Source organism: Hermetia illucens, chromosome 4 (assembly GCF_905115235.1).
Source record: "Hermetia illucens chromosome 4, iHerIll2.2.curated.20191125, whole genome shotgun sequence".
Taxonomy (NCBI): Eukaryota; Metazoa; Arthropoda; class Insecta; order Diptera; family Stratiomyidae; genus Hermetia; species Hermetia illucens.
In genome coordinates this window covers 168,239,168-168,253,934 of record NC_051852.1, presented here as the reverse complement: position 1 = coordinate 168,253,934, position 14,767 = coordinate 168,239,168, and the positions used below count along the sequence as shown (strand labels likewise).

Below are 14,767 nucleotides of genomic sequence, written 5' to 3'. Positions count from 1 at the left end.
GCTTCAAATTCAAGCGCGGGGTTGTGAGCGTCAGTTTTGACATACGGGGGTGTGCAACGAGTAAAGAGAAGTGGAGAGGAGGAAAAGAGGAGATCGAGAGTGCAGCCCAAAGAGTTGTTGGTGGTATTGAAATTCAGGGCAGGGCAAGTGTTCATAAAGGAAGCAAGTAGAAGGGATCAATGGAGGTTGTTGGAAGGAATCGGAAGGAAAGGAGGAGATCGAGAGTGCAGCCCAAAGAGTTGTTGGTGGTATTGAAATTCAGGGCAGAGCAAGTGTTCATAAACGAAGCAAGTAGAAGGGAACAATAGAGGTTGTTGGAAGGAATCGGAAGGATGGGGTGATTAGGTTAGTGGAGGAAAGGGAATCTGACAGATAAACTGTCAAATAAGTCTTTATACAGGTGAGAAGGACAAGCACAGGGGACGTATAAACAAGATACAATGAACGGGAGGAAGTTGGATGAGGAGACGGGAGACGAAGAGCAACACAGTCAAAAGGAAAGCCAGAGGAGGAGAAGACTAGTTCGGCGGGGAGTGTATTTTCTGTTGCAATTAGGACCCCACCGCCGGTGAACGGGAATGCATCCCGGTCCCTGTCGCTGCGGAAAATGGAGTACCTTTCGAAAAGTTCGGAGTTTAATATGGCACCGTCCAGCCCGCTTTCGGAGATACGGATGACATGTGTTGCTAAGCCAGCGTGGATTAATTGAAGGCCCCCCAACTTGGTACTTTACTCTGGTAAAAAGGACGAAGAGTAAACGTGGATCGGCGAGGCAGGCGGGTTGTCCTGAAATTTATCCGCAAATTGGGGCGCTTGTATGTCTTGATGAATACACGTTCAGGCCAGAAATAAAGGTTGAGGAGGACGTCAAATTCGTGAGGATAAGTGACCTTGAAAGACGCAATCATCTGGTCAGTGTTGTTGACTTTAGTCAGTTTGATGTAGGACAGAGGAGAAAGTAAGCCTTGCCTGGAGATAAAGAGATGTTTAGGCGGTGATGCCATCTTAGCCCGGGGTATAGGTGGATGAAGTGACAGGGAATATAGCAGGGATGGGAAGTGGAGCTTCGTTGGCGATGGGAACGACGTCAAAAAGTAAAGCAGATGTGGTCCGATTCGTGACTTGCTGAGGAGGCTGCGGATATTGTCCCGTTGAGGGCGCAATGGAGTGCGACTGGATCGGAGGCTCGTCGCATAGGGGCCGGTGAATTAGGGATGTAGAACCAGTTGAAGCAACCCTAATGTAGGAAGGCAGTGCAGATGAGATCAACTTAGATTGAAAGTCTTGGTGCACAGACTGCTGAGAAAATGTTGGGGCTAGACTGTTTGTCACAGTAGGAAGCGCCTTTTCAGAGGTCAAAGTTTCATCGAAAGAATTCCCGAGGGATCCTTAAATGCGCATTCATGATCCCTCAATTCTTAAGCCAAGTAAAAATTTAATTGCAGCTGGAAAACTAAGAAGCGTCAGATAAGATAGAAGTCCTCACGGGTCGGATCCTACCCCTAAAAACTGAAATCATTGTTGCCGGTAGCAATGCCAACTACTTCATTTCTTTCTCTTCCAACCTTCGGAGGATTTCAACGAGAAGATTTCCTTTTCCAATTTATCCTCCTAATTCTCCGTCAGCTATGCAAATTCACTTTCGTTTTCTTCCCCACAACGCGGTCATACATAGCGCGGTCATATTAACTCCGGTAGTGCAGCCATAGCGCATTCCGACCGTAATATGCACTCATCGACGGGCAGCTTGCTTCATCAGGGATTTGGTGAATGCCACAACTGCCCCCGAGGTACTTTTTCGGAAACAATAAACATCTTTGCACTCGAGTTTTTGCATTATGAAATCGCGAACTTTTGCGAACCTGGGCACATTGCATAGGTGGGTGGGTGCGTTTCATACGCCACGCTCATATGAATACACGAATTATTGTATTATGTCTAGTAATTCGATGCATGAACTGAAATTGGGCGTATCTGCTAACGTTTGTGCTCGACTCTTTTGCTGTATCTGAGATCTTGAAAGCGAATGGATGCCACAATGCCGTGGAATCATTCGCGAATGGCGCATGGCCCGTGTACTTGGATCATTGTTATTTTGCCAATTGCTCAAGTGAAAATTGCTGTTTTCTTAATGGTGCATTTAGAGAGGAACATAAGGAACCGATCACATTGTATTTGATTGTGAACATATTAACGAGGGGACGCCACATACAATTGCTGATGATGGCTATCTTTCAACGGAGCCCACTGAAATGCACACGCGGGACAGGGTAGTGAGGGAGGGCTTAAAAACAGATACAAGTGCCTGGAGGCTATCTTATTGTTTTCAATACAGTTCAAAAATATAGGGCAGTTGTATTTTCTGTTCAGTGGGTTTGTCGATCAATAAAGCACTGGAGATTTTATTTTGCAGTCATCATCTAGTTACGGACTGGTACGTACATAGCCATTCTCCCCTTCTGCATTACAGGACCACCAAGGGATGATGGAGGCTAGTAACTGTCTGAGCTAGGAAATATTCTAACTTTCATTTTCAACGCGTCCCTGGTGTGGGAGATTCGCATCATAGGGATTATTGCTATTGAAGTCTGCTCTCGATTCATAAGTCCGTGGAAGCACTTACATCACTTTCATTCCTAGATCCTGATTCCCGTTTTCGAGTTTTTAGCCAAAGAAGAAAATCCGCTACTGAAGTATTTACAACCTTAATAAGGGTTCCTACGACATTTCACAATGGGCCAAGGATCTGCTCTGCAGTGCACCCCCAAAAATTTTTCGTCAAGCACCGGCACAACACACTACTACCTTCTCACTCTTTCCGCTCCTCGTTTACAGTCATCCTCTCAATGCTCATGATTTCACATTAAGGATTACATTCTTAAGTTCTAGTCCTAGAACTCCTACTGAGTCACGAAGTAGAAGCGATAGCATGGTGTTTCCCATCTGCAGACAATATTCCCGTGAGCATAAACCGCCACCGCGCCGAAAAAATGAAGCAGGTCCTTGTACGAGTATGTCTTGCTTCACGTTTGCAATTATTCATTGCTGGCGAGGAGATAGTCGTCCCATTTTGCATATTTACACTCGAAGAAAGTTGTTTGATCACTCTCATGTGTATTGTTTGCCGTGAATAATACACTTTGATATGAAAGTGGCATTATGATGTCTAATTAGGCTCAATTGATGGAGAAATTGGGACCGGAGCAACCTTCAATGGATCTATTGAAGCTGATGAGCTCCTCCTCGGAATCCAATAATGATAATTGGGAATATGAATGACTTTTTATATGGATTAGAAGGTGATCATGGATGGTGACAATGTGCAGACAAATATCCATAACTATTTAGACCCCACAGCAAAGTAAAGTCCTGGCCGATCCCCTCCTGTTTGTCAGTTGTCTCAATAATACGACAAAATTCCTCATTCCTCGTTTATCCTCAAGTATCTAAGTTTGAAAAATCTAAGCAATATACGGATGAAATCCGCAGACTGTAACCCGAAAAACCAGAAGGACTCTCCGATTCTACATGTGATATATGCCGAAATATACTTCCTCCCCCCGGACAAGAAAGCCACTAGGTAACTTCTGGCTAAATAAACAAAGCACCCCGGCACACATATGTATGTTTGAGTAGTGAAAAATCCTAAGTCGTCCAACATCTTTTCCGCAGTTCATATTTGCAATGTTTGTTGCGAAAGGAAAAGGAGCCGACAACGGCGTGGCTAAAGGAAATTATCACAAGACGATAACGACAACGGGGGACGGTAGAAATTCAAGAAAAAGGACAGGAGGAGGTAAAAAGGCTTAAGGCCGCACACGACTGATAAACGGGAGCAATTTCCAACTTGCAACTTTCGCGACCCAACTCAACTTGTGCCAGTGCTTTCCTCGTCCTGTAAGCTAAAAACCAACCATTCAAGGAGTTTCCTTAAAATTTTTGTCTTTAGCGGATTTCGTGTCGAAGTTGTTTTTTTTTTTCCTGGTTCCTGGAAATTTTCTTCCTTTGCAAATTCTATTTTCACGTAAGCTTTCTTTTTCTTTTATTTCACATCCTTCTTGAGTCCTTCCCCGTCATATCAACAACCAGGACTCTCGTGCTCTCCTGGTGGAAGTGTATATCGTGGGCCTTTCTGCAGTCTTTCCCTATTTCTCTGGAAACAGTTGACGTGTTCTGTTGCTTCCAATGGTAACAAGTGTACACAAATGCATTTTCTGAATCTTGGGTTTTAAAAGCAAAGAAAAGTTTTCTTAATGATTTCGCATCGTTTTCCGAAATGCCGTTGAGTTTTGTTGTTCTTCGGAGAAGGAAGAAGAAAATGCGATATGTGAGGTAGATCATTCTTTAGGCATAAAGAAGCTGATGCGGATATAGGGTTGTCAAATATGAGAACACTAGCGTGTGCTGTGGGGGAGCATTTTCCTTAATATTTACCTCTACGTTCGTTAAGCCGAAGGAAATGATTCCCTACCGAATGAAGTATTTTTTTTTCTGACAACCCGCAATTTTTTTGAGCATCTCTTTCGTTTATGTCGTTGCAATCCAACTTTCAATGGACCACATAGCGATAACCACGCCTACATGCCATCGTACACCATTCGTCGAAATGCGCTTCAACTCCTTTCAGGACTTTCCGAGATGTAAAGACTCCTCTCCCACTGTTCTGCGCCATGTGTTTCTGGAATGACCAGCTTATGGCTCATCTAAGGATAGTGGATCCCATGAATGAAATTGACCTTCTTTAATATGCAACCGACGTACACCTAGCCTGCGCATCGACGAAGTTCTTCGTTCAAAATTATTCAGGCCAGGCATGATGAGGGCGTAGAACTTTTGGGTTTTCCATGTGATACTCCTATATAAGAACACAGAAAGCATAATCCAACATCGGATGCACGTTTACTTCCGTTAGCCCTTCCAGTATACAATAGTGTGGCGGCACCTCGAAGGAGTGAACCCAGAAGGACATCGAGGATTCGCCTTTGCCGACGCATTGAACGGCCGTTAAATCAGCTGAACGGGGGGCTGGAAGAAAAACGTCAATATTGACACTTTCTCGACTAGACCGCCAGCGCCTATTTTTTCGCTCTCCTTTTAGGTGATTAAGCATGTCGCGCCAGGAGAAGACCGCGGGAGGCGCAATTTCCCTGTTGGCGGCCGTTGTGGTTAGGGTGCCTTCCTTTAAGTGGTGCAATCCGGTGGCGTAGTTCTGCCAACTGGAGGCGCAATTTGCGCTGGTTGGCGTCACAACGGACGCCACCCGTTACAACGACGCCCACATCGGTCTCGACGAAGAGATCATCGAACTTGTTTCGGACTTGCTTGGGGATTGCTCGTACGTCCGTCCGAAGGAGCAGCTGATTAGGCGACTTTCGGGAAGTGAGGAAGCAAGGCTTATTGAATAGCTGCTGCTTCGAGAAATGAGGCAGCTGGGTGGGGATAAGGTTGGCTCGGAGTTCCTAAAGTCCTTTCGACTGCAAAGACTCCAGGAGAGCACCCGAGCCATTTTGACCTGTGCGGATTTGGGATCGCTGGAGGTGTTGTTCGCCACGACCGACAAAGTACACGAGGTGCACGTGGTCGCAGAGGTTTTCCGACACACGACTCGGGAAGTTGACAACCTCAAGGCAATGGTGACGACACTGGGCGGGGGTAGATCTCGATCGCAATCACGGCCCAGGTCCGCTTCCCGAAGAGGGCTTCGGGAAAGTCGCGCTCCGGGACCCTCACCGGCTTCGACGGCTTGCTGGTGTCATCATAAATATGGAGCTCAAGCGTCTAAATATACCGGATGCGTTTTTAATGCAACAAAAAACTAGGCTCGCTGAGTACCTTGGCGGGGGATACCTGAAGCACAGTACCACGTCGCCTTACAATTTTTCACCCCCAGAAGAGGCGTTGCTTCCTGGTCAACACGGGTGCTGAAGTGTGGATTCTTCCTGTGACCCTTCCCACAAAACCTACGTTTGGCTGCCGCGAACTTGTCCCCCATCCGCACCTATGGTTATAAGCAGGTGCACGTAAATCTCAGACTGCGTCGAACGTTTTCGTGGCGATTTGTTCTTATGGACATTAGCACCTCCATTTTAGGGGCAGAAATCCTGTGTCACCATGGGCTGTTGGTGGACCTCCAGAACAAGGCCTTGATAGACCCTGCAGCCTCTTTTCAAACTTCAGAGAAAATTTCCACCTGCAAAAATCACACCCTCTCCATTATTTTCGAGGAAGTTGCCGACCACCGCATTCGAGAACTCCCCAGAAAGTACCGCAACATTACTACTGAAAGCAGTTTCTCTCAGTCGGTTAGTCACTATGTGAAGCACCACATCAATACTACCGACTCCCCAATTTGTTCAAAGATGCGTCCACTGCCACCCTAGAAGCCAGCTGCTGCGAAGAAAGAGTTAGAAGAGGGAATCTGCAAACCTTCCAATAGGTGTTGGTCCTCTCCACTTCATTTGGCCCCTAAGTCAAACGGCGAATGGCGACCATGTGGAGATTATAGGGGTCTGAATACTAAGACAGTTCCCGACGGATGTTTTATTCCACTCATCCATGATTTTGCGTACTCACTCACGAACTGCCGTATTTTTACGACCTTCGATCAAGCCAAGGCTTATCGCCAAGTCCCTGTCGGTCCCGCAGACTTTCCGAAGACGGCTTTCTGCCCACCTTTCGGACTCTTCGAGTTCACCATCATGGGTTGCTCACCTATTCTGTCCTGTAAAACTTGAACTCTTGTTTCGTTTATATGGATGATGTTCGTCGCTTCTTCTTCTGAATCTGAGCCTTTTTCAACGTCTCTTTGAGGCCGGTCTAGTCTTAAACGTTGAAAAATACAGATTCCTACAGAAGCAGGTAAAATTTCTTGGCCACTTAATAACTCCAGACGGTATCCAACCTGACCCAGATAAGGTTGAGGAGATTAAGAGCTTTCCCCTACCAACCAACGGTGAAGGATCTGCCAAGGTTCTTGGGCATCTTAAACTTCTATCGTCATTTCTTGGCCCAGGTGTAGGCCCCAAACCAAAGACTCCCGCGCCATGCGTCCATGCGCTTGAGACAGTAAAGCAACAGCTTGTTGGTGCTACACTGCTGGTACTTCCTCAGCCAGATGCACCTCTAGTTATGTTCGTCGAGGTAGGCGCCGTTCTTCACCAGAAGGTGAATTAAATCTGTAAACCGTTGAGTTTGTTTTCAAAGCAACGTAACTACAGCGCCTACGATCTTCAGTTACTTGGCGCGTACCTCTCCATCAAATACTTCCGTTTTCACCCTGACGGCAGACTGTTCACCGGGTTCACGGATCTCGCGCCCCTTATTTCCGCGCTTAGACAAAAGCGCGACAAAGCGTCCCCTCGCCAACTTCGGCACTTGAGTTATATCAGCCAGTTAACTGCTGACAGCCAACACGTGTCTGGAAAAGAGACGAGATATAGTTGCAAATGTTTTGTCGCGAATTTCAGAGGTCACAGTCCTCGCAATTGATTTTACTGCAATTGCCGAGGCACAAAAAGACGACGCAGAGCTTCAGAGCCTGAAGGCAAACCCCAAATGCAAGTTCAAGGAGTTTCCTATTTTGGGCTCAAACTCTTATTTACTCTAGGAGACCACAGATAAGGGGCCCAGGCCATTCATTCTAGCCGATTTTGGAAGGGAGTTATTTCACGCAATACATGAAGTTGCGCACCCAGACATCAGGACGACGAACCGGTCACTGGGAAATATTTCCGGCCTTCCAGGGACATAAATTCTTGCGCCAGACAGTGCATCGCGTGCCCAGAAGTGCAACCTCAACAAGCACGTACGAAAAGTAGTAGGTGTATTTCCTAGGTCGACCAAACGCTTCCATACCATCCATCTCGACATAATCGGCCCTTTGGGAGACTCGCTGAATTCAAGTATTGCCTAGAAATCATAGACAGGTTTACGCGGTTGTCTGAGGCAACACCTCTGATGGACATTACGACGCAATCATGTATCGAGGCCCTTTGTCGGGAGTGGATCTTGTGCTTTGGTGTACCAGCCGCAATCATCACAGACCAGGAAATGCATTTCGAATCTACTCTTTTCGCGGAGTTCGGCAAGCTTCTTCGCTTCAAACGGCGTAGGACTACTGCACACCATCCATTGGCACCGGACGCTGAAGGGCGCATTAATGGCTTGCGACCATCCGCCGTGATCGCAGTCCTTTCCTTTCGTCCTCATCGGCCTCCGCGCAGCTCATCGAGAGGAGTTCACGGCCAACCCTGCTGAGATGGTGAATCTGAGTCTCCCCTCCGACCCTGTGCTGGACATCACAGCAGGGTTAAGCGACTCTGGCATGCTGCGTCTGCTCAGGGACGCGGTTTCGAAGCAGCGACCGACTCCACCTTGCCGACTTGCGACAACGGAGGTCGACACCCCTTATTCGGGTGGACGCTCCTCGAAGGCAGCTGCAACCATCATACAAGGGTCTCTTTTGAGTTCTGTAGCGAGGCGAGCACTCGTTCAAGCTCAACGTTCGAGGCGGGCCAAGTGGATCGCCTTGTCGAGCCAGAAAGCGTTGGAAGAGCCGGCAGTCGTTTCGAAAAAGCGTTCATGAAGCGTCAGAATCGCCCATTGGCGGAATCACGTGGTCGGTTTGTTCCGCTGATGCCACATACCGACATATACGAAAATAAAGCCAGCCTTACTAAGGGATCAACTCTGGAAAAGAATACATACTCAATGACCTGGAAAATAAAACTGTCAATGACATATAGAGGGAACAACACGTCGTCAACATTGAGAATGGATTGCTGGAAAAGAAGGAACGATTAGTTTGACGAGGAGTGTCAAGAAATAATGAACGGAAGAAACGATGCTAGGTAGGATGCTAGGAATACCAATATATACAATGACCTAGTGCAACTAAGAAAGATCAATATGATGACCTTCAGAGAATTGCCAAAAAGATACGCAAACAGAGAAGACAAATTATCTCACTGGAATTTCAAAAAAAGGATTGCATATGATTTTACAGGACCTTTTGGAAAAACAAAATCTTTGAACCTAAGTCATAAGGAAAGTCCTCGGAATCCAATGAATGTAATTGGTCACTTGAATGAGGCTTTTCGTAATCAATCTACGTTCAAAATTCCAATCAAACATCTGACATTTGATGAAAATATTGTGAAAATACGTCATTAAAAGGGTTTGACAAAAAAACAGTCCAACTTACTGTGTGGCGGTGTTAAGCCTAGCGCTGATGACATCCCGGGAAAAGGTAGCGGCGATGGTGGATGTGGTGGTCCGTCAGGTGGATTAAAATGTGATGGAAGATTCATCGGTGAGCTAGGGGTAAACTCCTTATTCATTCGATGATTAACCATGTCTGCATCGAGCCTGTCATGACCTTGTTGCTGGTGTACATTTGATGAATGCATTCCCAACATTCCGCTGGCCACCATCTGATGTTGATGTTGTGCAGCAGCAGCTGCTGCAGCTGCCATCGAAAGATCCATTTGTTCCATGTGGAAAGGACTCTCGTTGTCCATTTGACCTTCTAATGATTCACTTTTCATACTGTGCGAATCTGTTGGGCGCAGGTGAAGTGGATGGGAGGGATGAAATGGATTTGGCGATCGAGCGATGGAGGGTGGTTTGTTGAGGTGTCGAAATTCTTTGAGTGAGAGAATTATTCGGTTGTTATTATTGTTGTTGCTACTGCTATTGTTGTTGTTGTTATTGTTGTGACTTATGCTAGTGTTACTATTTGAAGGATTTGACTCATCGATCTCCATTGTTTGTTGCTGACTTTGCTGCTCTTGTGTTTGGAGTTTGCTTCGTTCAGACGAACTGGTATCACTGTCTTTCTTTGTACACAAATCCTCAGGTCCATCACAGTTTTCGGGTTGCACCCGTTCATTTTGTTGGTTAGTTGTATTTTCTTCGTCATCTGTATTTGACAAATTGGGATTTGATTCTTCAGTTTTTGGTTTATCGTCCTTAGTTGATTCAACCTTGACAGTGTCACTTGTGTCAGGACTTGGTGAGGCGGGTTTACTTAAATCATGTGGTCCACATTCCCCCGAACGTCTCCTCGGCCGTGCTTGTTTCCTTCGCGGCATCGGCGAAGTACATAGGTCTGGATTCGATAGGTGGGAACTCTGAGCATTGTCTCCAAAAATCTGTGAGGGTAGTATCAGTTTTGAATTTGAGCCGATCATTGTAGGCGCAGGATCATCGTCGTAGTTGGAGCATCGTTCGCCCAGCTCGGATTGTAACATCGATGTGTCCATCAGACTGAATTCGTCGGGTGATGCTGCTGGAGTTGGGGTGTTACCAGGTACAGTGTTTTCAACAAGCCCGCGAACTTGAAGTGATTCTCCCGCCTGGATAAGGGTCTGCAGGCGCTCTTGTGGTACACTGATTTCACCACGGTACATGAAATCAACGATTGCTTGGACTACCCAACCTCGGAAGTCTTTGAGTACAATTACTGGATGTTTGCATGGCGTTTCGGAGAAGACGCGCTGGAAAAATGGCGAGCAAGCGGACAGTACCATCTTGTGGGCACGTATGCTTGTTTCCGCGCACACTAGGGTCACATCCACCAACGTTTTAGTTTGAAGGAGCGCATCAAAGGCTCTCAGTATGTGATTTTGATGGTTATTCCATCGTAAACTGTAGTGGTCCTGCGATGCCATTGCAGATTCTTTAGGACCGCAGTCGTCGTTCAAATCTATTTGCATAAGAAATGTAATCTGTGCCGGGTTCCTGCCTGGTTATTCCTTTACAGCATCCGCCTTACAAAGGGGGGTGAACTAATCTGAAAGGAGAGAACAAAAATTAATTTTAGGTGAATTTAAATGATATCAAGTGCACATAAATTCCAAAGTAAACAGAATATGCATGTTATTCTCACACTCACGTTACACTTTCTGTAAAGTCACTTAAAATCACAAAAATCCTGGTGATTTCTTGCTAATTCAAATGATGAATGTAAAGCCTAAATCGTGATGCTTTATGCAGGACAAGGTGCCTCATTAACGGAAAATTATGCATGTGTGTGCCTTCCTGTTCACATCACATTAGTCAAGATGGTACCGTTCATTGTACTATTCCTCTCTCCTCGTTACTCTTCCTTTTCTCTTGAATTATTCACAGAATAATGGAACGGTTGTTTTAATACGCGTTACGTGTACAAACAATTACTTAATACTTATATGGAAGCTACTACACTAGACCCCCCGCTTTTTGCGAGTGATTCCAGAATGAGTATGAGAAGCGTATTCCCTATACGCTCTCCCTCTCTAGGTTGGATACTCGTTTTGAATTATATAGGAAAACTGACATATCGATGCTTACTATTGAATATATAGGGAGCATGTAGAGTAGTAGTATACTATAGTATGCAGTTCAGGCTGCACTAGTGATTCTCCTACATATGCTCACGAGCCTCTTACCTGAAAGTCGCAGCCCTTTCTACAGCCGTTGCTCAGCAGAATACAGAAAGAGGTCTTCTTATGTTTTGAGTACAGGTAGCCGAGAACTGTGAGGATTTAACCCAGCAAGAAAAGAAGGTAGCTTTTGAAAGTGACAAATTAATAGTTCCGGACGCGGTTTGAAACCGTCTGTCCACTCAGGGGTCTCCAACAAACCGAGTGATGTTCCCTAAAGATCCTGCGACTTGGATGCAGCAGAGGTAGTAAATAGAACAAACGAAATGCTGTTTCAGCTACTCTAGTGGCTAGAATGTCCTTGACTTCTGAGGGCAATTTTAATGCATGGTTTCAATCAAAACGGAAAAGAACATTTCTCGAATACTCTGGCTCTGCTTCAGAAAAAGGATCGTGGGTGACAGTTGAGCCAAATCGGGTGGCGAATAGTTAATATGTTTTAGATACCAAATTAATTTTCCAACCATTACTCAGACGTAACTCTTTGAGTGAGAAGGGATGTTGGTTGGTCAGCGCCCTTACACGTTCCGATGGGCACACAAATTCATGGCACATGCAGGCTTTCAATTCGTATCAGGAGAGGGTAATCTTTAGTAAAACATCTTCCGTCTTTGGGGTATCTAGAACCTGGTCAGAAGCAGGTATAATCTCGCACTATCACCAGTCGAGCTCGTACAAAGAAACGTGGGGGTCGAACAGTGACTTTCAAAAATGTCTGTTTGGAGGGGCTTTACCTTGATTGCCGTATTGACAGATTAGACCTCAAATCGTTGAATGCCTCTGTATTCTTAATAAAGTTGGATGAATAATTGGAATGACTAATAAGAAAATTGGTGGTCAAATGATAGTAAGGATCATACCGTGATGTGGTACAAATCCTGTGAAACGTCTTCTGTATTTTAACATCGACGTCTCTGCTATCGAATCCTACCTCCACCTCTTTGCGGTGACCAGTGGGTATTTTGACATCAAAACAGCAGACGGAGGAGGGTGCAGGCGAGCTATTCGCACCTTAAAATGGAAAAAAACTAACCAGACTAGCCCCCCAGGTAAAGAGTTGAGTGAAGCGCTGACAACGCTTCCTCGAAAAATATCAACGTGTCCAGGAACCCATAATATAGCCTCCGATTGGACGGATCAAACGGCAACGACTTCGGCGAAGTCAAATGAACTACCCTTTCGGGTTTCGGAGGATGGGATGTCTTTTCGAACGGGAGCATCGCGAGAGCTTCTTCAGGAAGTATCCTCGGAAGCGAAGTAAATTATTGCGAACCTAGCACAATATTCACCTGAGGCAAAGAGCAAGGAAGCAGAGATCTCGGTGTCGCCTTTGTCATTTAGACAACTGGTAAACGATTTCAAACTGATCAATGAATGAATCTACTTAATCCACTTCAACATTCTAACACTCATTTATGTTGAAATATTGGTTTTTATTTTGAAAGTTCTCCCACCTTTCCAGATCCCATCTTCTTTTTCTTCTTCTTTTTATTCGGCCTTTGTCCCGTTCACAAGCGGGGTCGGCTCGTCGAGCTCGGTTTCGCCATTTGGCTCTATTGAATGCCTGATCTGGGTGCAATCTCGAGGCTTTCAAATCCCCACCTAGCCTATCAAGCCACCGTTGTTTAGGTCTGCCTTTTGGTCGTTTACCATCGACTTCGATGTTCAGACCAATCTTGGCAAGTGAATTCTCGTTGGCACGAATTGCGTGACCATACCATCGAAGACGCATCTCTCGCAACTTTTCCACGATCGGTGCAACCCTATAACGATCGCGGATCTCCTCATTTCGGATGTGATCTAAACGTCTGACATCACTAGTCCAACGGAGTATGTATCTTCGTCTCCATTACCGCAAGACGCCGTTCATTGTCTTTTATAGTTGGACAAAACTCAGAACCATAGAGAGCGACTGGACGGACGACATGCGGTACATTTTAGATTTCAGACGTTCGTTGATACGTCGATCACAAAGAACACCAGTTGTGGAACGCCACTTCATCCAGGTTGTGTTAATGCGTGAATCAATTTCACAACGCAGTTCTCCATTGGCTGATAGCAGGTCAACACCAAAGGTATTTAAATCGCTCAGTTCTGGGCAGATCACTGCCGCTGTCAGTGATTGTGCCTGTTTCATGGGGATAGGTTGTCAAAAATTTAGTTTTGTTTAAATTCAATCTGAGACCGTGTTGCATGAGGCGATCATTCCATTTTTGAACAAGTTGGTCGAGATCATTTTTGCTATCAGATGCTAGGAAAACATCATCTGCATAAAGCAGTGTGTAGGACCCTGGACGTTGGATATCCCGTGTGACGTGTCCATAACAAGGACAAAGAGGAGTGTTGAGAGGGCACTTCCTTGATGAACACCAACAGAGACACGAAGCCGTTTTGATACACCCGCAATACTTCGAACTTTACTTTTCGGATCGTGGTAGAGCAATCGAACCCCGCGCACGAGTTCTTCTGGCACGAAGTGTTGTCGTAAAGCATACCAGATGAGTTCGTGTGGTACACGGTCAAACGCTTTCTCTAGATCCAGAAAGGCAATGTAAAGAGGGCGATGCTTCTCACGGTGTTTCTCCATGGGTAACCGCGCAGCGTGTATTGTGTCAGTAGTTCCGCAGTTCTTGACAAATCTGGTTTGATTCACGGTTATTTCAACGATTTCGCGAGTACGGTTGTCAAGAATGCGTTCAAAAATCTTCATGGTATGGGAAAGTAACCGGATCGGACGGTAATTTGAACATTCTGCTGGACTACCTTTCTTTTTCCATATTGGAACCGTGGTACTTTCTTGCCAGTCAGATGATGTTCTTCCTTCCTGAATAACCCGGTTAAAGAATTCACTAAGCCACAGGGTTGGGTACCAGCTTCAGATGTGATGTCGCTGGTTTCCCCGACTTGATTTGTTTTATTGCCTCCTCGACTTCAGTTGCGTTGACTGGTGGAACTGCTCCAAATGTCGGCAATGATTGTGAAAGTGGAGGATGAGCAAATTCTTCAGTTGAAATCTGCTCGAAGTATTCTCGCCATCTATCCGTTGCGGCTCGACGGTTGGTAAGCAAAGTACCGATCTTGTCATTAACGCAACAGAAGTGTTCGATATCCTGTGTGCGTTCATTACGGCTTTTAGCAAGTTGATACAGATTTCTCCCCCCCTCCCGAGTGTCCAATTTATTGTAAAGATTTTTGAAATGGTTCGCTCGGGTGACAGCGACCGCTTTCTTTCCTTCACGGTTGGTATTTATATAAATTTGCCAATTAGCAGGCGTTTTATCGTCGAGAAATTTGTGGTAGAGGCGTTTCTTTTCATGGACCTTCATTTCAACATCATCATTCCA

At 45.7% G+C, this 14,767-nt stretch overlaps 1 protein-coding gene across 1 annotated transcript in view; it reads right to left on the bottom strand.

Moving 5' to 3' along the window:
• LOC119656152 (protein jim lovell) overlaps window positions 1-14,767 on the bottom strand; it is a 126,401-nt gene that overhangs the window by 45,100 nt on the left and 66,534 nt on the right. Inside the window, exon 2 of the mRNA XM_038062487.1 lies at window positions 9,203-10,792. Coding sequence (XP_037918415.1) covers window positions 9,203-10,715 — 1,513 coding nt within the window. The 5' untranslated portion in view covers window positions 10,716-10,792. The remainder of the gene's footprint in view (window positions 1-9,202; window positions 10,793-14,767) is intronic.